General features: G+C 34.3%; 1 protein-coding gene across 3 annotated transcripts; it reads right to left on the bottom strand.

Moving 5' to 3' along the window:
* Positions 1-459: 459 nt before the first annotated feature.
* Positions 460-24,084, bottom strand: Hormad1 (HORMA domain containing 1). Of its 3 annotated transcripts, XM_027953871.2 has the most exons (15): positions 24,013-24,084; positions 22,992-23,052; positions 21,700-21,844; positions 19,900-19,963; positions 18,542-18,578; positions 16,193-16,213; positions 15,892-15,918; positions 12,989-13,056; positions 12,364-12,515; positions 9,992-10,251; positions 8,204-8,270; positions 8,052-8,128; positions 5,807-5,890; positions 3,357-3,428; positions 460-905 (listed from the first exon to the last, which is right to left on the bottom strand). In XM_027953871.2, the coding sequence occupies exons 2-15, from the start codon at positions 23,022-23,024 to the stop codon at positions 825-827; spliced, it is 1,188 nt and encodes a 395-aa protein (XP_027809672.1). In that variant the 5' UTR covers positions 23,025-23,052; positions 24,013-24,084; the 3' UTR covers positions 460-824. The 3 variants fall into 3 exon arrangements, with proteins under 3 accessions (XP_027809672.1, XP_071474923.1, XP_071474922.1); XM_071618822.1 differs by lacking the exon at positions 5,807-5,890 and having other exon boundaries at positions 22,992-24,051; XM_071618821.1 differs by lacking the exon at positions 15,892-15,918 and having other exon boundaries at positions 22,992-24,051.

Here is a 24,084-nt window from a genome sequence, read left to right as displayed (position 1 = left end):
CAGACTTAACTCTTCCTTTTCTAAGGGAAAGGAAATCGCAAGACTGGAACTAGGTCTCAGGTTTCTCATTAAAAGCAGTCTTTCACACTACCACTCAAAAGTTCTATGAAGTGTGCTCAACTGTTGCAAAATAATATCTACCGAAATGATCTCAAAATTAATACATAAACACTTTCTAATTAAATAAAAATTGGAGCCATGAAAGAGCCTACATACTGAACAACATTTTATTTATGCTGGTAAAAATATCAGTCTTTAAAAACCAGTCATCTTTTTTGTCCTATAGTAAAAAAATGTAAAAAAAAAAAAAATAGGTAAAGTACCGAATTTAAATTGTACATTATCTATTACCATGTTAATACATTATTTCAAAGTATTGAAAAACATTGTTTAAATAACAACACAATAACAAACATCCAGTTAAATGGTAGTTTTAACATAGGTAAAAAGTGAATCCCTATAAAATTTTAATATGAAAATAAACATTATTTGCTTCAAAAATGGCTTTAGAGGGCTTAACAGTTAATATATATTTTTGTTCACTAAAATGGAAGGTAGATCAATATGTAGATAATAAACAGAATAATTATGGTATTTGTACTTTGGGTTTTATTCAAAAGTCCTCTTGAATTTATCTCAGGTTTACTAAGATTAAAGACAACAATATAATAGTTAGCTAGAAACTTCATTTCAGTGAATGAACTTCTTAAAACTACATATAAATGTTCAGAGGTAGGAAAAATACACCTTAAAATACTCATATAGCGTCTTTTAATTTAAATGTTGAGAAGAACTTTGCAAATGTGTAGTAGAAAAAGTAATTTTTACATATGTTCCTTTGGTTCACTAAATTTCCTCCTTTTTGGCACTGACTCTTGACTAGAAGAATCAAAGTGATGGAGAACCTGTCAAAAGAAGAAAACTACTTAGAATACTTTCCAGTGTTAATGTCTTTATCTTTTGTCATGTCTCTAAGGTTTCTTTAAAAAAAAATACCTAGCATACCAACCATAACTATTTTCAACTATGGTAAAGATATCTAGGGTATTTAAAAGTAAGGTAAAATTTATTACTGAACATATGTACATCTTTTTTTCTGGGGTGTATGTGGCCAATAGGGATTGAACCCAGAAGTGCTTTACCACTGAGCTACATCTCCAGACTTTTTTCATTTTTTAAGACCAGGTCTCACTAAGTTACTTAGGGCCTTGGTGAGGCTGTCCTCAAATCTGGGATCCTACTGTCTTAGCCTCTCAGGTTGCTGGGATTACAGGCAATTGTCACTGTGCCCAGCTTATAAGTACATATCTGATGGCTGCTGAAAAGTAAATACTTTCAAAGTATAAGATCTTCATTAAGGTTGTCATAGAGGTTAGAAGATAGATATACATGGTATCTTCAAAACAGTCAAACTTTTTGGGGTGATGAGAACGGAAAATATTTTCATTTACAAATACAAAAACCTTCTACCTTGGTACTTCTGTAAGATTTAAATCATGTCTTGATTTTGTACTTCTGGTACTTAGCAGTGCCTGCTAGATATTAGACACACACACACACACACATTTTGTGCGTGTGGTATTTAAAATTGAACCCAGGACCTCGTGAATGCCAAGCAAACACTCTACCATTGAGCTACATACATACCTGGCCCTAGTGTACCCTTTTAAGTGAATGGAAAGATGAATTAGGAAATTACTAATAAGAGCCCCTGAGTTATTGAAGTTTGATTTTGATGGGAAAAGTTGGACTGACTATGCATAACAAATTTAATTTTGATTTTGCCAAAAAAATGAGGCTTAATACATTTGGAAAAATTGAAGAACCAAATGTATTGAGGTTATTCCATTTCATTCTTAAGTTATGTAAATTGAAAATAGCATTAATCAAGTATATTTGATATTACCTTTTTTATGTGTGGTACTGAGGATTGAACCAGGGGTACTTTTTACAACTGAGTCACATCCCCAGTCCTTTCTATTTTTTTTTTTTTATTTTTTAAAACATTTTTTTAAATTGTTGATGGACTTTTACTTTATTATTTGTATGTGGTGCTGAGAATCGAACCCAGTGCCTCACACATGCTAGAGCCACAACGCCAGCCCTCTACTTTTTATTTTGAGATATGTTTTCACTAAGTAGCTGAGGGTGTTACTAGGTTACTAAGATTGGTCTCTAACTTGTGATCTTCCTGCCTCAGCCTCCTGAGTTGCTGGGATTACAGGCATGTGCCACTGTACCCAACCTTTAATATTACCCTAATTTTAACATTTGATTTTTAAAAAATAGTCTTTTAAGTTTTTAGTTGTCTAATTCTAACCTACTAATGGTATGAAAATTTTTAGTTGAAAAAATATGAGCAAGTATTCCAAAAAAGACAAATACATTATCTGATTTGGTATAATAAAGTTCTGATTATGCAGCAACTATATACAATTTAGGTCAAGAAAAGTTTTCATTCTCCTGAGATACTAGAAAATGCTATATTTTTTGGTAACTTTCTAAAGTTTCTAGTTTAGTTTTGATATGTAGAAAGCTCAGACGAATTTGTGATCCAATTTCAGTTCCATATAAACAACATGACTTGGATATTATATCATTTTTTTCATTCTATTCAAATTTTCCTGACACCAATTTTTATTTATTTTATAAATTTCTCTAATAACTTTAAATCATTCATGGAATGAGTCAATAGCTATTTACGTGGAAAATATCAATACACTGAAATACTGCATCTTATTTGATTATGTGTGTGTGTGTGGGGGTGGAGGTGTGTGTATGTATATGTGTATGTATGTGTGGGTGTGGATGTGGGTGTGTATATACATATATATACATTTTTTTAAACCCAGATGCACTTTACCACTGAGCTATATCCCCATCCCTTTTAATTTTGAGACAGGTCTCTTTACCTTACTTAGGGCCTCACTAAGTTGTTAAGGCTGGCTTTGAACTTGTGATCCTCTGCCTCCAAATCACTGAGATTACAGGTGTGTGCCACCATGACTGGCTTGTATCTTATTTTAAAATCACCTCATTTTTAGAACAAAATATTTTTGAACAAGATCTGAATATCAGAGCTCTGAGGTTTATTCAGGGATATGATCAAATTTTTTTAAATATTTATTTTTTAGTTGTAGTGGAACACAATATCTTTATTTATTTATTTTTATGTGGTGCCGAGGATTGAACCCAGGGCCTTGCACGTGCAAGGCGCACTCTACCACTGAGCCACAACTCTAGCCACATGATCAAATTTATTATGTTAATCTATAGTAGTGATATTCTGATACTTGGATTTTTAACATAGGTTAAATTTTATTCACAGTAGGTATGAACATTATCATAAGACTTACTGTTTTCCCAGATTCAGGTTGACTTCTCTTCCGATTTTCTTTAGAAGATTTTACTGGTGGATTTCCATTTGCCTCCACAAAGATAGAGTAATTACTAATTGGTTATTTCTCAAAGAGCAACCAATAGTTGATTTTTCTTTAAATGAATGACTACATGCATTTTTAAAAAAAAAACAGCCTTATTTAGATGTAATTCAGATATTATACAATTAACCTATTTAAAAGGATACAACTAAATGATTTTAAGTATATCCAGAGTTGTACAAAAGTATCTCAATTTTAGAATATTTTCATCATCCTCAAAAGAAGCCCTAATATCCTTTAGTTAATACTGTTATTCCTCTATCCTCCCACCAGCCCTAAGGCTTTTCTTTCTCAACAGCTTTCCCAACTGTGACTTTAACATGAATGGAACAGATGATATGTGAACTTTTGTGAATGGCTTCTTTCAATTGACATCATATTTTCAAGGTTCATCCAAGTTATTGCATTGTACAGTTAATTCCATTCCTTTTTATGGCTGACTATTTCTTTGTAGGATTTAAGAAAATTCATTTTATCCATTCATCTGCTACTGGACACTTAGATTTTTCCTATCTTTCAGCTATTGTGAATAATGCTGTACATACAGTTATTAAAATGAATACTGGAAGACGGCAAATTATTAACTGACATAATACTATTCTTTAAAAGGACATATTTCTTTCCTCATGCTTGAATAATCCTTCCCAATGATAACCTCCTTTATATATTTATTATCAAATATTTTAATTTCTTGACATTTCCTAGCCCCAATTCAGCCATGATTCTCAAAATTTCAAGTATCCTAAGACTTCATCTCCAAAAACATGTGAAATTGAAGAAATGAATTTATGTCCTTAAAGTATCTTTTTTTTTTTTTAGCATTTTTTAGTTATAGATGGACAGAATACCTTTATTTTGTTTATTTATTTTTATTTTTAAAGGAGAGAGGCTAGTTTTTTATTTCATTCATTTATATTTTTAATATTTAATTTTTAGTTGAAGTTGGACACAATACCTTTATTCATTTATTTTTATGTGGTGCTGAGGATGGAACCTAGGGCCTCCATATGTTAGGCTTGAGCTCTACCACTGAGCCACAACCCCAGCCCTATTTGTTTATTTTTTTGTGGTGCCGGGGATCAAACCCAGTGCTTCATGCACGCAAAGCAAGTGCTCTACCACTGAGCCACAACCCCAACCCCATCCTTAAAGTTTCTTAACGTTATATTACAAGGAAATCTTGCCTACTAATTTTGTAAAATGTTTGCCTCGCTCCTTATATCCTAGTAAAGGATACTCATCCTAAATGGAAGCTGGCTAGGAAAAACATTTTGCTGCTGGAAGTAGAAATTCTTGGCATTTCTTTATTTCTTGTTTTCATCAGCATACTAGTTTGCATGTTGCCATCTGCCAATTCTAACTTCCTATTGAGAATGTGGGGAGAAAAAGACCCCTAAAAAGGGCACCATAATCAGTGGTGTTCTGGTAAAGGTTTAACCACCAACTATGTGCCAGAAACAAACCCTGAGGCATTTGTTGATTTCCAATCAGTCAATACTCTGTTCATGTCCAATATCAAGCTACCAACATGATATTACCAGATGAGGGGTTGGGAACAAATGTTCTAGCACACCATTGATAGAGTACCCTAACTTTGGATATATTATTTCATATTTTACAAATGCTTTTTCTTTACCCTTAACCTTGAGAGTAACTTAAAGGTATATACATTCACATATGCATTTCAAGATGAGCGTCTTACTAAGTTGCCTAGGCTCATCTCAAACTCACAACTGCCTCAGCCTCCTGAGTAAAAGGGTTTAAACATGTACCATAGTACCCAGTTCAAATGTAAATTCCTATTTAGTATAATTCATACACAAAACTAAAACTGATTTTGTTTTTGCTTAAGAACATGACATTCATTTAGTACAAGACATATATATATATATATATATATATATATATATGTTAATCTTTTATGTATGTAAAATATTAATTTGTATGTCATTAAAAATACAATCAATTTATAAGACAGAACATGGGAATGTTCTGATAGTTTACGAAACTCCCTTGGGAGATTCTGAACAAGAGTATCACTCTCAAAGTTTTTTTTGGATTCTCCTCTCTAATGTACGTTCAGTAAAATTAACTATTCTTTCCTTTGTGCTTCCTATGTATTCTATTAAGATTTCTATGATAGTCCTATATCATTTCTTGTTTGCTTCCAATTACCAAACTTTCAGCTAAAATTAGGAACTATGTGTTAACTAGGTTATATCCTCTGCATCTAGTAAAGTACCTGCCATATAATAGGTACATATTAAATATATTCCAATAAATGAAATAGTAAAATAAACTCATATGTGGGGGGAAATTACAAGGTTAGAATGGAAAACAAACCTAAAACCTAAAAAGGCATTTACCATTTTATTCTGAAAGACTTTTCCACTTCTTGTTTTGCTTTCAGACACATCAAGTTCAGATGTTTTACTAACTAACTGCTCAACCTAGAAAATAAGTTACATAAAATTATATAACATAACAAAACACTTTCATATCATAATAAAATGGAGTCTAAAATTCAATCACATAAAATTTAGGGGCTTATTATATTAAGTTAATGAAAATCAATAATTTTGACTTGGCTTATACTGTTACAAACGGAACCAAAGTAAAGTTAGTAAGCTGACACTCTGCATAACTGACAATGTACTGAACTGAGACCGCTCAAATGATCACGAAGCACTACCCTTCCAGAAGATACGAACTTTAGCTCACTCCAATTTGAGAAAGGAGCTAGATAAAGGAAGGTAGGTAATTAATTATCAATCCATTATTTCCAGGTTCATATTATCTAAATCTGTTATTTCAGAATTTCACTGTATTTTACATGGAAAACAAAATTAAACATGTTCTGCTCCAAGGCAACAAAAAATGTATTTTACAGTCCATATATAATACAAAGGAGGGTGGAATTAATAATTGCATAAGATTCTAGAATCAACAAATGGGACTTACTCAAACTAAAAAGTTTTTTCTCAGCAAAAGATACAATAAGAGAGGTAAATAGAGAGCCTACATCCTGGGAACAAATCTTTACTCCTCACACTTCAGATAGAGCCCTAATATCCAGAGTATACAAAGAGCTCAAAAAATTAGACAATAAGAGAACAAACAACCCAATCAACAAATGGGCCAAGGACCTGAACAGACACTTCTCAGAGGAGGACACACAGTCAATCAACAAGTACATGAAAAAATGCTCACCATCTCTAGCAGTCAGAGAAATGCAAATCAAAACCACCCTAAGATACCATCTCACTCCAGTTAGATTGGCAGCCATTATGAAGTCAAACAACAACAAGTGCTGGCGAGGATGTGGGGAAAAGGGTACACTTGTACATTGCTGGTGGGACTGCAAATTGGTGCAGCCAATTTGGAAAGCAGTATGGAGATTTCTTGGAAAGCTGGGAATGGAGCCACCATTTGACCCAGCTATTCCCCTTCTCGGTCTATTCCCTAAAGACCTAAAAAGAGCATGCTACAGGGACACTGCTACATCCATGTTCATAGCAGCACAATTCACAATAGCTAGACTGTGGAACCAACCTAGATGCCCTTCAATGGATGAATGGATAAAAAAAATGTGGCATTTATACACAATGGAGTATTACTCTGCATTAAAAAATGACAAAATCATAGAATTTACAGGGAAATGGATGGCATTAGAGCAGATTATGCTAAGTGAAGCTAGCCAATCCCTAAAAAACAAATGTCAAATGTCTTCTTTGATATAAGGAGAGTAACTAAGAACAGAGTAGGGAGGAAGAGCATGAGAAGAAGATTAACATTAAACAGGGATGAGAGGTGGGAGGGAAAGGGAGAGAGAAGGGAAAATGCATGGAAATGGAAGGAGACCCTCAGAGTTATACAAAAGTACATACAAGAGGAAGTGAGGGGAAGGGGAAAAATAATACAAGGGGGACAAACGAATGTCAGTAAAGGGGGCAGAGAGAGAAGAGGGGAGGGGAGGGGAGGGGAGGGGAGGGGGGATAGTAGAGGATAGGAAAGACAGCAGAATACAACAGACACTAGTATGGCAATATGTAAATCAATGGATGTGTAACTGATGTGATTCTGCAATCTGTATATGGGGTAAAAATGGGAGCTCATAACCCACTTGAATCAAATTGTGAAATATGATATATCAAGAACTATGTAATGTTTTGAACAGCCAACAATAAAAAATTAAAAAAAAAAAAAAAGATTCTATCTAGCTCTGAAATTCTATGAATAGTTTAAGGTTTATTTAAACAAAATCATGTAATAAACTCAAAAATTTTCAACATGTAACAGGCAGTTTTTGTTAACAATAACAAGTTCTAAATACTTATTTTCTAAAATACCCAGAAAATAGAATATCTGAAAAATAATGAAAAATCAAATAGTCTTATAAACAACAATCTCTTTTTAATATATATATTTTTAGTTGTAGCTGGACACAATACCTTTATTTATTATTTTTATGTGGGCTGAGAATTGAATCCAGTGCCTTGCATGTGCTAGGTGAGTGCTCTATGGCTGAGCCACAACCCCAGCCCCATAAGCAACCATCTTTAAAAAACAAACAAACTAAAAGTTAGATGGAACTTAATATTAAGTTTATACCTGAGAATGAGAAATTGAAAGATCTGGACTTTCTTTACACCTCATAATTTCATCTTCCTCACAAACCAAATTTGGTTCTGTAAGGGAAAAAAAATGTTAAAATAGTATAAAATTGAATTAATAGTTAATCTACATTTTTGTTAACTTCTTACCGCCAACTTCAGAAACTCCAGTTTTTTTTTTCTGCTCTTCCATTTTAGTTTCAAAGTCAAAATCATCCTACATAATTATGTGAAGAAAAAAAATGAACACATTTCAAAAAGAAATTTAAAAAATTGTGAAGTATTTATGAACAAATTTATTTTATGTGAAGGCTACATATAAAACTACTACTTTGCTCACTAGAAATAAAAGTAATCCTAGAATTTATATCACAAGGCAAGTTACTGATCCAAAAAATATATATATATATATATATATATATATATATATATATATAGAGAGAGAGAGAGAGAGAGAGAGAGAGAGAGAGAGAATTTTTTTAATATTTATTTTTTAGTTTTCGGCAGACACAACATCTTTGTATGTGGTGCTGAGGATTGAAGCCGGGCTGCACGCATGCCAGGCGAGCGCGCTACCGCTTGAGCCACATCCCCAGCCCAATATATTTTTCTTTACTTTGTACTACTATTTTTCTTTACTTTGAAAGATTGCTTTAAGGACAAATGATAAAAATATACAACTTTCACTAAAATGCATGATGATTCCAAGAACCTTTAAATTTTATTATATGTATTATTTGAAAGCACTGAATGACACATGTTGTACAATAAGCTATCACTTCTGTACATCTAGAATTTTCTTTTTTTTTGAGAGAGAGAATTTTTTAATATTTATTTTTCAGTTCTCGGTGGACACAACATCTTTGTATGTGGTGCTGAGGATCGAACCTGGGCCGCACGCATGCCAGGCGAGTGCGCTACCACTTGAGCCACATCCCCAGCCCTCTAGAATTTTCATACAATGTTAGGATATACTCTGATTATGCCTCAACTTTCCTCAGGAAGTTATTAATGAAGGATAAGCTCAGTCATGGTATGATAGATATATCAACAGGTTTAAAGTCCAAATTATAATTATTGTTCCCTTTGTGACATATGTGAAAGAGATACAAATATTTTAAAGAATGCTACAAAAATCCCAGCCATATTTGTGTTTAAAGCAAGACTAGGATTTAGGCTTTTGGAAAAAGTTTTCTTCTTTGAATTGGTTGAAAATTTAATTTTCTATTTGTACAGATGTGGCCATAGAGCCTAGCTCAGAATAGTGATCCTTTATACGTAAGTACTACAGTCATCATTTTGAATGAAAGAAAACATGAGGTAAGATTAGACATAATGCTAACTTTTGAAAAGAATAAAGTAATGATGACTTTCACTTTTGCTGGGAATGAGGCAACCAAAAAGGCTCTTTTATATTTTTCCCATTCATTCAATACTGAGAATACAATCTAAATGCTAGGCACTAAAGGATTATAAAATGTACAAGACACTTTTCCTGCCTTGCAGGAATTCTAAGATGCTTCAGGATCGTGACTTTACAGGCTCTGGAAAAATTAAAGTACTGGCTATACAAGTACTTAGTAGGGATATTGTAGAAAGGATTCTATCATTAGTTGGGGAACTGGACTAGTACAATGGTTTTCAAATTATGCCCTATAATCCTTGGGGTTTCCTCAGAGTACAATTCCAGAGTAGGTGAGGTGATGAGTGGCTGGGCCTCCAGGACTTTAATCAGAATAGTGTTTTTAAATTCTAAGAATAATGTTTGGACCAAGGTAAAAAATTTTAAAACTACAGACCTAGACTTTAAGGTGCCTTCAAACCTTGAGTTTATGATGATAATACAGTACTCATTAATGAAAGCTATTAAATTCCTTTCTTAGAATTAAGTCAAACATTTGTTACTATTGTACTTTGTAACTCCTTTTAAACACTCACACTTATGTAATGTTCTTGGTCATCTTCTAAATCATCTTTGTCCATTAGGATTTTTTGAAGTGGTGTTTTCAATTGTTTTGGTGATAGTATAGCTGAATCAATATTTTCCATTCGTTCTTTCTCAGTGGTCACTTTTACTTTGAAGGTGTGAAAAGGTGTTGGTACTTCTCCCACATTTAAGTACATAGGCTCCCCTTCAAATATTACTCCTTCACAATCACCATCCTTAAAACCAGGAGGCTGGTAGTCTGGGGGTGTAACTGCAAAAAAGTTAAGTATAAACTGTCCTGTTAAGATTGAAAAAATTTTATTACTATTAAAATACACATACAGATTAAATTTCAAAGAGCATGGAAGGACATAAACTGAAAAATACAAAGTCATCCTCCTACTATTCACATTTTTTGGTACCAGGGATTGAACTCAGGGGCACTTGGCCACTGAGCCACAACCCCAGTCCTATTTTGTATTTTATTTAGAGACAGGATCTCACTGAGTTGCTTACTGCCTCACTTTTGCTGAGGCTGGCTTTGAACTTGCAATCTTCCTACCTCAGCCTCCCAAGCTTCTGGGATTACAGGTATGCACCACTGCACGGGCCTGTGCACATTTTATTTCCTAAAGGTAACTTTTCCTTCCTAGGACTGAAGGTAGGGACACTCTACCAGTGAGCTACATCCTTGGTTCTATTTATTTATTTATTTGTTGTGCTGGGAATCAAACCCAGAGCCTTATGCATGCCAGACACACATTCTACCACTGAGCCACAATCTTAGCCCTTGTTCTTTTTATTTTTATTTTGAGACAGGGTCTCACTAAAGTTGCTGAGGCTGACTTAAACTTGTGATCCTTCAGCTTCAGTCTTTTTTTTTTTTTTTTGTAGTTGTAAATGGACAGAATGGTTTTTTTTGTTGTTGTTTATTTTTTTATGGTGCTGAGGATTGAACCCAGTGCCTCACACATGCTAGGCAAGCGTTCTTCCACTGAGCTACAGCTCCAATCCTGTCTCAGTCTTTTGAGACTCTGGGATCAAAGGGATGGGCCACCATGCCTGTGTAACTTTTAGCAAATTATTTTTCATCCCTGATTTGGTTTCTTTATCTGTCAAATGAGGAAAATAAGTTACCTACCCTCATAGATTCACTGTTTATAAAACAAATTAAAGCATTGTAAAATGTTCAGAAGAGAACTGGCAGAGTTAGTATTTTCTAAATGTTATTATAGTTACCTTATGTTCTACAAAACATTATGAATGTAATAAAAGAATGCTTCATATTTACACAGGTTTTAGGAAATGCATATCCTTAAAAAACAAAATGAGACATATAATTCTGTACCTAGTTCTTATTTTTTATTTTTTGGTACTAGGGATTGAACCTAGGGGCACTTAACCACTGAGCCACATCCCCAACCTTTTTAAATACTTTATTTAAAGACAGGGTCTCACTGAGTTGCTTAGGGCCTCACTAAATTGCTAAGGCTGGCTTTGATCTTCCTGCCTCAGTTTCCCAAGTCACTGGGATTATAGGCGTGTGCCACCACACCTTCTTCATTTAATAATCTCTCTTAGACAATTTACCAGAACATCCTTTGTTACCACTTGCACAGTATTCTATTCTACAGATGTATCATTATTTATTTATTCATACCTAAGAAAGGACACTCAAGTTGATTCCAGTTTGTTCCTCTTTTAGTCAAAGCTATAATGAAAATTCTTATAAATATATAGTGTTACATATACAAGTATATTCTCAAATTTTTTTAACTATAGATCTTTTAATTTAAAATTTTGATACTGCCAAATTGTCTTCTGAAAATGTTGCACTTATATGCATTCCCTCAAGAATGTATAAAAGTACCTGCTTTCCCACACCTTTGTCAATAAAGGATTTACAAATTTTACCAATTTGATAAGTGAAAATTGGCATATCACTGTTTTATTTCCTTAATTATGAGGCAAGTTATACATTAACATGTTCCTATCACTAGAAAAGTGTATATTTTTATATATTTAAAGAAGTGTAATTCTGGCAACTTGGGAGACTGAGACAGGAGGATCACAAGTTCAAGGCCAGCCTGGGCAACTTTGTGAGATTCTTTCTCAAAATAAAATAAAAAGGGGCAAGGGTTGTGGCTCAGTGGTAGAGGGCTTTGAGTTCAATCCCCAGTACAACAAAACAAAAAAATGAAAACAAAAGACTATTTTTTTCAAATCTTTCCTTTTCAAATAATGCTGTTATATGCGAAATTTATAATTTCAAAAAATATATAAAAATTAAGGTGCTAAAAACATTTGGAATGGTACCCAGACTGTTTTAATAATGGTATAGCACACAGGTACTGACTAAAACAGGACATATTGCAAATAATACCTTCATCGTAGTAAAAAAGTTTCATGGTCAAACAAACATCATTAGGTAAAGGTCCCAGATTTTGCATTAGAATATAAATCTTGCGAATGAGGAGAATACTTGCTTTCTTGGTATCGGCAGATGACATGCTAGATTCATTACTTTGATTTTTACTAGAAGAGAATCAGATATTAATTTCTTTCACAAAACTTGTGGCTTCTAATATCATAACTTCACATTTTAACTAATTGAGACTCTTATTATAGCACCATGTTAAGCAGAAAGTTACTATAAAATGTGTTTTAATGTCACTATTATAAAATTTTTAAATCACTATTAATCTCATTATTATAATCTCACAGTTAATTTTATGTAATATGCATTTTATGTAAGGTGTTTAAAGGAAACGATGGATTTTAATTATATTTCTAATCACTCAAGTTCCTCTTCACAATTGAAAATAGAATATAATTAGCTATATAATCTTCTTTGTAGCCACTCCAAGTCACTACTCCATTTGTATAGTCACATCTTGGAGGCTAATTAGGGGTTTGACAAATTTTAGAATTAATACTGAAATTTAGTTTTATAGTATTAATGAACAAATAATCTGTAAAATTAAAAAAAAAAAACTACAGAACAGTACCTTATAAAGTCCATGATTGGTCCATTTTTTGTGTACTTGAACTTAAACTGGTAACATTCTGAAATTGTCTTAAATAGAAAACATTGCCATTATGTAACTGGTACATAGTTGTGGCTGCCAAATAGTTATATACTGCTTTTTTATGACTCTTAACATTTAGTTAACAGTTTTTTCCAACATGTTGACCCCTATTGGTCCATTGACACTCTCAAGTCTTCATAGTCAATTCCTATGATCTGGATTTCGAGTTTTAGTCTAATTCTCCCAGTCATTGCAATGTGTTATGTGTATCAAGTGTTAAGAACTCTTTAGTAAGCAGGCAAGAGAGAGATAATACCTCAACAGAATGTGTTCCCCAAAGTTCTTGTATTAAACACTTAATCCCTAATACAACAGTGCTGAGGGGTGAGATTTTTAAGAGAGAATTAGGTCCAGAGGGCCTTTATTAATGGACTAATGCTGTTTTATCACAGGACATATTGCAAATAATACCTTCATCGTAGTAAAAAAGTTTCATCTATTGTGGCAGTGGGTTCCTGATAAAAGGATGTGAGTTTGAGCTTTTTTTTTTCCCCCTCTTTCTGTCTCTTTGGGCTTTTTCTTCCCTTTCTTTGTCTCTTTGACCCATGCTCTCTTGTCCTTCCATCTTCCACCATAGGATGATGCAGCAAGAAAGCCTTTACCAAATGCCAGTGGCCCCTAGATCTTGGACTTTGCAGTCTCCAGAATTGCAAAAAAAATTAATCTCTCTTTTCTTATAAATTTTCCAATTTCAAGTATTCTGCTATAGCAGCATAAAACATTAAGACACTGCCATAGCCAGGTGTGGTAGCATATGCCTGTAATCCCAGTAACTCAGGACACTGAGGCAGGATGATCACATGTTCAAGGCCAGCCTCAGCAATTTAGTGAGAACCCTGTCTTTATTTTTTTTTTTTTTAAAGAGAGAGTGAGAGAGAGAGATAGAGGTAGAGAGAGAGAGAATTTTTTAATATTTATTTTTTAGTATTTGGCGGACACAACATCTTTGTTTGTATGTGGTGCTGAGGATCGAACCCGGGCCGCACGCATGCCAGGCGAGCGCGCTACCGCTTGAGCCACATCCCCAGTCCAGAACCCTGTCTTTAAATAAAAAATAAAAAAGGGTGGTGGGCTTAAGAGTGGCCCCAGGTCCAATCCCCAGTATCAGATGAAAAAAAAAAAAAACCCAATTATTATGGTTTGAAAGTCACTATTAGAACTCAGAACTCAAACTGAAATTTAATCTTCAACCTGAGGTATTAAGAGGTGGGACCACGAAGGTCCTTTAAAAAGGGATTAGATCACGAGGCCTCTGCCCTCATGAATAGACTGGTCCATTCATGGGTTAATGGGTTAATAGATTATCTCCAGAGCTGGTCTGTTATAAAAGACAGTTTGACTCTGTCTCTTGTATGAGACTGTCTCTTTTCATTATTTGATGTGTGTGCCACCTTAGGATTCAACATAGAGTCCCCAACAGCAGGAAGGCCCTCATCTGATGTGGCCCCTCAATCTTAGATCCAAGTCTCCAGAACTATAAACTGACTAGGCCTTTATTCTTTTACAAGTATCCCATTTTTGCTATTTAGTTACAGCAACAGAAAATGAACTAGGATATACACTAAGCACAGGGTTTAAATCTTTACCATACTGTAACCATATGCAAGCCATTTAAACTTTGTTTTCCAACCTAAAAAATGGTTGGAGACAGTACCTAGCTAATTGGTAATGGTAAATTTTATCAAATGGGATAATTTATACAAAGCCCTTAATAAAGTTCCTGACATACATTAAATATTCCATAATATCATTAGTACATCAGTAAAGTTGTTTATTTACTGATAGAAAAGTACACAACTATAAAACATATGGTAATAAACATTTTCAGAACAATTAATTAGTTTTCTGAACAATCAACTAATTTATATCCTTTGCCAAAATCATGTGCTTTGTCACTATGGGCGTATATTAAGCATTGATAGCCAGCATGACTATCAGAGAAGATATATTCCTAATCCTCCTGAAGCTTGGAATACTTTGCTTTCTTTACATGTCAGTGCTCACATAAAGAAAGGAAACAGTTCTCTTTTTAAAAAAAAATAATTTTATTTATTTATTTATTTTTATGTGGTGCTGAGGATCAAACTCAGTGCCTTATGTGTGAGAGTGTTCTACCACTGAGCCACAAAAACCCAGCCCCCCATCTTTGTTTTTTTAATAAGTTTAAATCTGCTTTTCCACGACTGTGTGAAACATTATATTTTAACACCTGTAATGTAATGGTTAAGCACTTAGAGACCATGGACAAGAAACCTTGTACCTAGATTTCCTAATCTATAAAGTGGAGATGATAATGGTAATTACCACATGAAGGCTATGATGAATAAATGAAAGTGCTCACAAAGTCTAAGAATAGGCACTACTATAAAATATGCATTCAGTCGTTCCCTCTTGTTTCTTCTCATTTTCCCTTTCATTTCTTGTTCTGCCTCTCTCCTTTAACTGTAGTAGATGTGCCTCAATTGAGATGAATAGTCAAAGTTTAAGGATGAGTTCATTTTTTCTCAAAACTCATGTCTTTTGATAATTGCAGATAAGGAATATTGTAATTAAATAAGGGTCAGGCAATTTAGGTCATATCTAACAGTTTGTAAGCTTTATGGGCTAGGATCAGTTACATAATTTTGCATAGTAACTGTATTTATCTGTTTAAACAGAATGATACAGGCCCTGACTCACTTCAGAAGACCTTTACAAGGTTTAAACATGAAAATACATACAAAACATGTTGATTAAAGTACAATTAAAAGCATAAAATATAAATATATTGTAGTTTTGACATTAGAAGCATTATGTTTCTTTACTAACTCAAGAACACGCACCTGAGGGTCTTCTGGATTGGTGTATACCTATTTAAAAATAATTTATAGTTGAGTTATCTGAGGTTAAGTATTCAAGAAAAAGTAAATTGGACATTTAAAGTAAAAGTATTAAGTGAACTCAGCAAAGCAAAACAAAAACAAAAATGACCACCCAAAATATTAGTTTATTACTTTTTTCCCATTGAATAGATCAGTTGTTTGAATAAAGTAACATAAACAATTCATAGTTTTAGTGTCATTAATAAAGCCAGGCTAAATTGACAGTCTTTAAAAAAATAACATACAACTTAAAAATACTTACAGCTAGAACGACCATCCTTAGCTGAAATACAACAAAGAACAAAAACCTTATTTGTATCCTATAAAATACGTTTTTCATGATGGAGCACAAAAATTCTGTGAACTAATTTAGGAGCTGGAAATGTAGGTTGGTTATAGAGCAAAAGCTTAATATGTGAGTGGCCCTGGGTTCAATCTCTAGCATCAAAATATCTAAAACAAATAAATACAAAAAAACTTTGTCTTATTTATTAAAGATACACTTTATATCATATCTGAGGCAACACTTTACCTATGCTTCTCTATTCCCCAAAATATCTATTTCTGCTAGAAATGATGGCTGAAATTCATGTCAGCATATTATTTGCTTTAAGAAAAACAGGACATTACTGCCAGTTAGAAGAAAAATATATATTGTGAAACAACATGTTAAAAGTTAGCAACATGAGTATGATTTTTTGGTCAGGGGATCCTGGGGCTCAAACTCAAGGCCTCATGAATGCTAGGCAAGCACTCTACCATTGAGTTATAACCACAGTCCCTAAGTTCTGATTGTGAAAAGAGCAAAAGTAGAGAGCTCAGGGTCCTATGCATTTAATAAAGGGGAGAGGCTTTGGAGACCATAGGAACAAGAACAACAAAAAATCATAGAAATTATTCACCTAACTGATCTACCAAAAAAATCTAGAATCATCATTGATTCTAATTTTTTCCTTATATTTCACAACCAATTCATCAACCAATCCAATCAGTTCTACTCCCTTATCTATTCTGAATCTCCTCTTCTGTCATCCTAACTCATCATTAGTTCTCATCATTACTATAGTAATATCCTAAGTGCTATTCCTCCTACTCCCAACATTATTCTCCTTCTATACATATTCTCTAAACAGTAGACAGATTTTTAAACAATGTAAAACATAAACCAAATGATGTTATATTTCTATTTAAAATCTTCAATGACTTTTCTTTGCCTCTGAAATGCAAACTATTTACCTATAAAACATTGAATGCTCAGACTCAAAATTATTTTATAAGGCTCATCTCATGCCATTCTTTCCCATGGCATTATGACCCAGTCATTATGACCCTCATTTTCTTCCTGTAACTCAAATTGCTCTATAATTCTTTGCTCATCATCCAGGAATATTCTCTCCCCAAATCAATGTCTGGCTGATTTCTTCTCATTCAGGTCTCAGTTCAAAAGTCATCTCCTCAGAGAAGTTCCTCTGATTATCCCATCTAAAGTATGTTCTCTACATTTATCACATACTTTTCCTAAAAAAATTAATGGCATCTAACACTATTGGAAAGTATCTATTGACTATTTTCCTACTATAAAAGGGACCCTCTTTGTTTTGTTGACCACTATTACCTTACCCTGGTCCTACCTAGAATATGCAACTTGCATATAGTAGGCACTAAATATTTACTATGTCTTCATGAGAAAGGTTAGGGACTATGGATAAAAATTCACCCTCACAATTTTGCTAGAACTGGATCTCTTTATAGATGTAGTATAAAATTACATTAAGTATGTAAAAAGGCTTAGTCTATTTTAAAAAACTTCATTAAAATTTCATTAATTCAGAATTTGTTGGGCTGGGGTTGTAGCTCAGTGGTAGAGCACTTGCCTAGCGTGTGTGAGGCCCTGGGTTCGATCCTTAGCACCACATAAAATAAATAAATAAAACATAGGTATTGTGTCCAACTACAACTAAAAAATAAATATCTTTTTAAAAGTATTTATTCTTAAGTTTTATATGGACATAACATCTTTATTTTACATTTATGTGATGCTGAGGATTGAACCCAGTGCCTCGTTTACGGTAGGCGAGCACTCTACCACTGAGCCATAACCCCAGCCCCATAAATATCTTTTTAAAAAAAATAAATTATTTATTTGTAGTCCTGGGGATTGAACTAGAAAAATGAACTACTTCATTTTTGAGATAAACCAGGGCATATGAGATAAGCACCCTGTCACTGAATTACATCTTGAGGCCAAGGAAATTTGTTTCTGAACCCTAATTAAGAAATAATTTATTAAATTATTAGTGTAAAGAAGATTGTAAAATGCATGTGAAACTAATAAATGGACTATAAGTTCATTAATTCTTTAAGTTAGTATGTGCTACTAGTACCAATGAATATTAATTAACCAAAACCAGCTTGGCAAAATTTCTTTAGTATTAATTACATTAGGCTTAAAATGAGTTGAAGATTAGGTTTTAAAATATTCAAATGTTCAAACTTTTCAGTAACTCAAACTGGCCTATGGCCAAGTTAATTTAATGTTTTACTACATGTCAATTCCTATCAAATTTATAGAATATAAAATAAAGAAGTAAATTTGTACTGAAAGACTTACATATTTTTTCTGTAAAGCATCATAGCATCCTAGCATCCTAAAAAAGCCAAAAATTCATTTTAGATTAAATACATTTCTAGAAAATAGATATTTTCATAAATCTCTATACTATCTCATTACTAAATAATACCCAAATTTCTTTTTTTAAATATTTTTTTAGTTGTAGATGGATACACAATATCTTTATTTTTATGTAGTGCTGAGGATCGAACCCAGTGCTTCATTGATGCAAGGCAAGCACACTACCAGAGCCCCAGCTCCAGCCTCCAAATTTCTTATTAAAGCACTCTGCTATGTTTTTTGTTTTGATATTGAGGATTGAATCCAGGGGCTCTTTGTCATTAAACTATGTTTCTAGGCCTTTACTTTTTTTTTTTTTTTAATTTTAGACAGGTTCTTACTAAATTGCTGAGGCAGGCTTTGAAGTTGAGATCCTCTAGAGTTGCTGAGATCAGAGGTGTGTGCCACTGTGCCCAGCAAAGCAACCTTCTTATCAAAGAGCTTAAAACAAAACAAGAAGATGAATAGGTTGGTGCACATCTGTAATCCCAGTAACTCAGGAGGATGAGGCAGGAAGTCTACAAGTTCAAAGCTAGCCTCAGCAATTTAGCAGACCCTGTTTCAAAATAAAAAATATAGGGCTGGAGTTGTGGCTCAGTAGTAGAGCACTCGGCCTAGCATGTGCAAGGCCCTGGGTTCGATCCTCAGCACCACGTTAAAAAATATAAATGAATAAAGGTATTGTGTCCAACTACAACTAATATATATTAAAAAAATATATATATATGAGATAAAAAAATAAATAAAAAATATAAAGGGCTGAGGATGTGACTCAGTTGTTAAGGGGGCCCTGAATTCAATCACTGGTACCAAAAAGAAAAACAAAACAAAAACCAAGATAAAACATAAGAAACAATATGGCAGAAATATAAAATGATGATGGGGATGGAAGGCAACTATAACATATTTGACAGCTATTTAGAGGAGCGATAATAAGAAAATGAAGCTCCTCATTTCAGGCATGAAATAAAAGAAAAATTAAATGCATAAATCCAAAGATCTGAAAAAACCATACCCAGTGTTGGGGCTGGGGCTATAGCTCAGTAGCAGAGCACTTGCCTAGCATGTGTAAGGCAATGGGTTCAACCCTTAGCATCACATAAAAGAAACAAATAAAGGCATTCTGTCCCTCTACACCTACAAAAAACATTAATAAAATTTGTTTTAAAATGTTACCCAGTGTTAATTGGTTAATCACAAAAATCTGGTTAAACACTGAAAGGTATTTAATGTACATAAAAATGTGATTTTGAAAAATCATTATTTATCTTTAGGAATTTTTTTTTTTTTTTACTTACCACTTCACTAACTGTGTTGATCCTGGACAATTTTTATCTTCTCTCAGAATTTTGACACAAAGATCTAAATCCAAAAACAAATAAACTCAAGAGTTATAGTATAAACTGGCATGTTATTTTTATTGCCTTAAAATAGCACAAGAACATACACTACCACAAAGTTTTCAAGGCTAACCTTTAACTTGTGATCCTCCTGCCTCAGCCTTCCAAGTTGATGGGATTACAGACTTGTGTCACTGTGCCTGGCCAAAATGTTTTTTATCTATTTACTTCATCATTGTAAATGTAATGTCAGGTGAAATTACACTAGAGAAACTGAAAAAAATTTTTAAAAGTAAGTTTTTTCAAAAGTATTGAATATACTTCTTTAAAACCCACTTAGAGGGCTAGGGGTGTAGCTCAATGGCAGAGCAATTGCCTAGTATGTGTGAGGTCCTGGCTTTGATCTCTGCACTTCAAAAAAACAAAATAAAACAAAACAAAAACCATTTAGTTGCCCAAACAAAAAACTTGAACATGAATGTGGTGTCATATATGACAGCCAAAGAGAGAAAACAACCCACATGTTCAACTGTTACAGCCACTTACATAGTCACTGAATAATGGTACATTATTCAGTAACTTGGGGAATAAAGTACTAACATATGCTACTGGGGTTGTAACTCAGTGGTGGAGTGCTTGTTTAGCATGTGTGAGGTACTGGGTTTGGTTCTCAGCACTGCATATAAATAAATAAACAAAGGTCCATTGACAAATCACACTAAAAAAAAATATTAAAAAGAAAGGCAAGCCAAAATAAGCATGTATGGTGGGGGGGCTGGGCTGTGGCTGGCTCAGCGGTAGAGCACTTGCCTAGCACATGTGAGGCCCTGGGTTTGATCCTCAGCACCACATAAAAATAAATAAATGAAATAAAGGTATTGTATCCAACTATAGCTAAAAAATAAATATTTTTTTTAAAAAAGCATGTATGGACATCATAAACATTAGGCTAAAAGAATCTAGTCATGAAGGACCATATATTATAGGATTCCTTTCATATGAAGTGTCTGGAATAGGTAAATGCATAGATCAGAAAGCAGATTGGTGGTTGCCTATGACTGGGAAGGCAGGGGGAAAGACAATAGTGACTTAATGGGTATGGAGTTTCTTTTGGGGGTGATGAAGATATTCTACCATTGACTGTGGTGACAGTTGCACAATTTGGTGAACATACTAAAATTAATAAATTGTACACTCTAAATTTGTGAATTATTGGATATATGAATTATATTAATAAAATTTCTACTAAAATCACAATCTTTAAATCAAAAGTTACAGTTGTAAGGGCTGGGGATGAAGCTCAGTGGTTGAATGCTTGCTTAGAATGTGTGAAGTACTGGGATTAATACCCAGGACCAAGGAAAAAAAAGTTAGTTTAAGAGCAAACCAAGGGGTCTGGGGTTGTAACTCAGTGGTAGAGTGCTTGTCTAGCATGTGTGAGGTACTGGGTTTGGTTCTCAACACTGCATATAAATAAATAAACAAAGGTCCACTGACAACTAAAATATTTTTTTTAAAAAAGGCAAGCCAAAATAAAATCTTTTTCTTTTTCGTACTGGGGATTGTATCCAGGGGTGCTTTACTACTGTACTACATCTCCAGTTTTTATTTATTTTTTAACTTTGTTTGAGAAAGAGTCTCACTAAATTGCTGATGGGGGCCTCAAACTTCCAATCCTCTTGCTTCAGCCTCCCAAGATGCTGGGACTACAGGCCCAGCCAACAACATGTTTAAAAGAAAGTCTTAATATTACATTACCATCTAGATATCTTGTTCCATAAGCACACTCGGGAAATATTCCTCTCAAATACGTGATGCAGGATACTGAAACTGCTAACAGTCTCTTCACTAATACCAAAGACTGCTGCTCAGTTGATATCTTACTGGGAAATACCAATGCACTCTACAATTCAAAGGAAATTAAAACATCTTATTTACATTTATTGAAAATAAAGTTTCCTTGCACTTAAGAACAGATCTAATTTTGCATAAACATGATGATGTTCTCCCTATGAATTCCTCCCCATAGTGTTTAGAAATCCTGAGAATATTGGAATAGGTTATAAAATGTAAGGATGTACTAGAGTAACCGCATAAAGGTACATGCAAAAAGTACTTAATAATCTCCTTGCAAATTAACTGTAAATGCATAATACAGGGATAGATAAGATTTTCACTTTAGTCATTGACTAATTTAATATAAGCTAACTATGATGCATCATCCCCCAAATGACAATTTTATATTTTTCTTTTGAGTCATGAATATTTTCTAGTAGTAGACTGGTATGAACAATAATTTCATCAAAACAATTGAACAGCATTCATTAATACCTACTGTAAATTAAATTTGAGCCTATAATGTAAAGTAATATACCAAATATATGACAGAATTCTACATTAGTTGAAAATTTTAGCAAATTTTTTTTTTTTTTTTTTTGGTACCAGGGATTGAACCCAAGGGCACTTGATCACTGAGCCACATCCCTACCCTATTTTGTATTTTATTTAGAGCCTCACCGAGTTGCTTAGTCCCTTGCCATTGCTGAGGCTGGCTTTTAACTCTTTTTTTTTTTTTTTTAGCTACACATGACATTAGAATGATCTTGGCAATTCATACATTTGAATCAACTGGGGTATAATTTCTCATTTTTCTGATTGTACAGATTGCAGAATCACATTTTGAGTAAGGTTCTCATTTTGAGCCATTTGATAGCAGATCTCACATAAATGGATTATTAAAGTAATTTGTTTATTTAGTGCTGGAGATTGAACCCATAGTCTGTACATACAGCAATCATAATGTCTATTCTATTCTGCTGCCCAGCTTTTAACTCTTGATCCTCCTATCTCAGCCTCCCAAACTGCTGGGATTACACGTGTGCACCACCGCACCAGCAAATTTCTTCTATTCTTAAAACAGGTATTATTAAACCCTCAAAAATAAAGTACCTAAGGCTTTAAGAAACAATAAAATCCATATATGTGTACTCATATGCATATACATATCTACACACACACACACACACACACAGAAATAAAAGAACTCATACCATGGAAGTCCTCTGCAATTGTGCAGTGGCCATCTTCTGACAAAATACTTTAAATTCAACCCTGTGACACAAATATTAACTTTAACTTCAGATTTTATTTCTTACATTCTAAACCAGAATTTTATTTGAACAAATTTCAGAATTTATTAAAAAGAAACATAAAAATTCCCATAGTCTGTTCATTGCTAAGCACTTGCTCTACCAGGTTATACCCTACCCCAAGAAACTAGGTTTTTTCTTTTTTTTTGTTTGGTGTGTGTGTGTGTGTGTGTGTGTTTAGGTGCATCTCCCTATGTTGCCTAGGATGGTTCTGAACTCCTGGGATGAAATGATACCAGTCATGAAAAACTATCTCTGGGAAGCCCTTTTTTAAATTAAAACACGTGGTGTCGCGCGCCTGTCATCCCAGCAGCTCAGGAGGCTGAGGAGGATCCCAAGTTCAAAGCCAGCTCAGCAAAAGCGAGGCGCTAAGCAACTCAGTGAGACCTGCCTCTAAATGCAATTCTAAATAGGGCTGGGGTGTGGTCAGTGGTCAGTGCCCCTGGGTTCAATCCCCGGTACAAAAAAAAAAAAAAAGTATATCTAGCTTCAAAATATTCGCATCAGGTTTCTCTCAATGGCTTTAGAAAGGCGTGTGGCCGCCCCTGCGGACGCCCCAGGAGGGCGGCGGGAAGGCCCTAGGCGGCATGACCCAGTCGGTTTCTCAGTTACAGCGGCCCAGGGCCGGGGACGTGGATGTCGTTTGGCAGCAGTTCTGTCTTTCCTGCAGACAGAGCGGCCAGAATCGCCGGGCTTCGCGGGGTCCGGTCACGGCGGGGCTGGCCTTCAGGCTCCTCGAGCGCGACCGGAGGCGCCCGCGTTCGCACGCCCTCAGGGGCCTCTCGCGAAAGGAGCAGGCGCACATTTCCCCCACGTGTTTCGCCATGAAGACCTCAAGAAACTTAAAAGTAGGCGGGAGGCGACAGAAAAAAGATTAAAAGGTAAAAACACAAAACCAAGAACAAACACACATATATATTACGTAACGTCTGAGGGTAGCACGCCAGCGACCAGAACCTCACCGCCCGGCACGCGCTTCGACACACGCGCATGC

The sequence above is a fragment of the Marmota flaviventris genome, chromosome 10 (genome assembly GCF_047511675.1).
Source record: "Marmota flaviventris isolate mMarFla1 chromosome 10, mMarFla1.hap1, whole genome shotgun sequence".
Lineage (NCBI taxonomy): Eukaryota > Metazoa > Chordata > Mammalia > Rodentia > Sciuridae > Marmota > Marmota flaviventris.
Note: the sequence above shows the minus strand (reverse complement) of the source record. Positions and strands in the feature narration are given on the sequence as shown.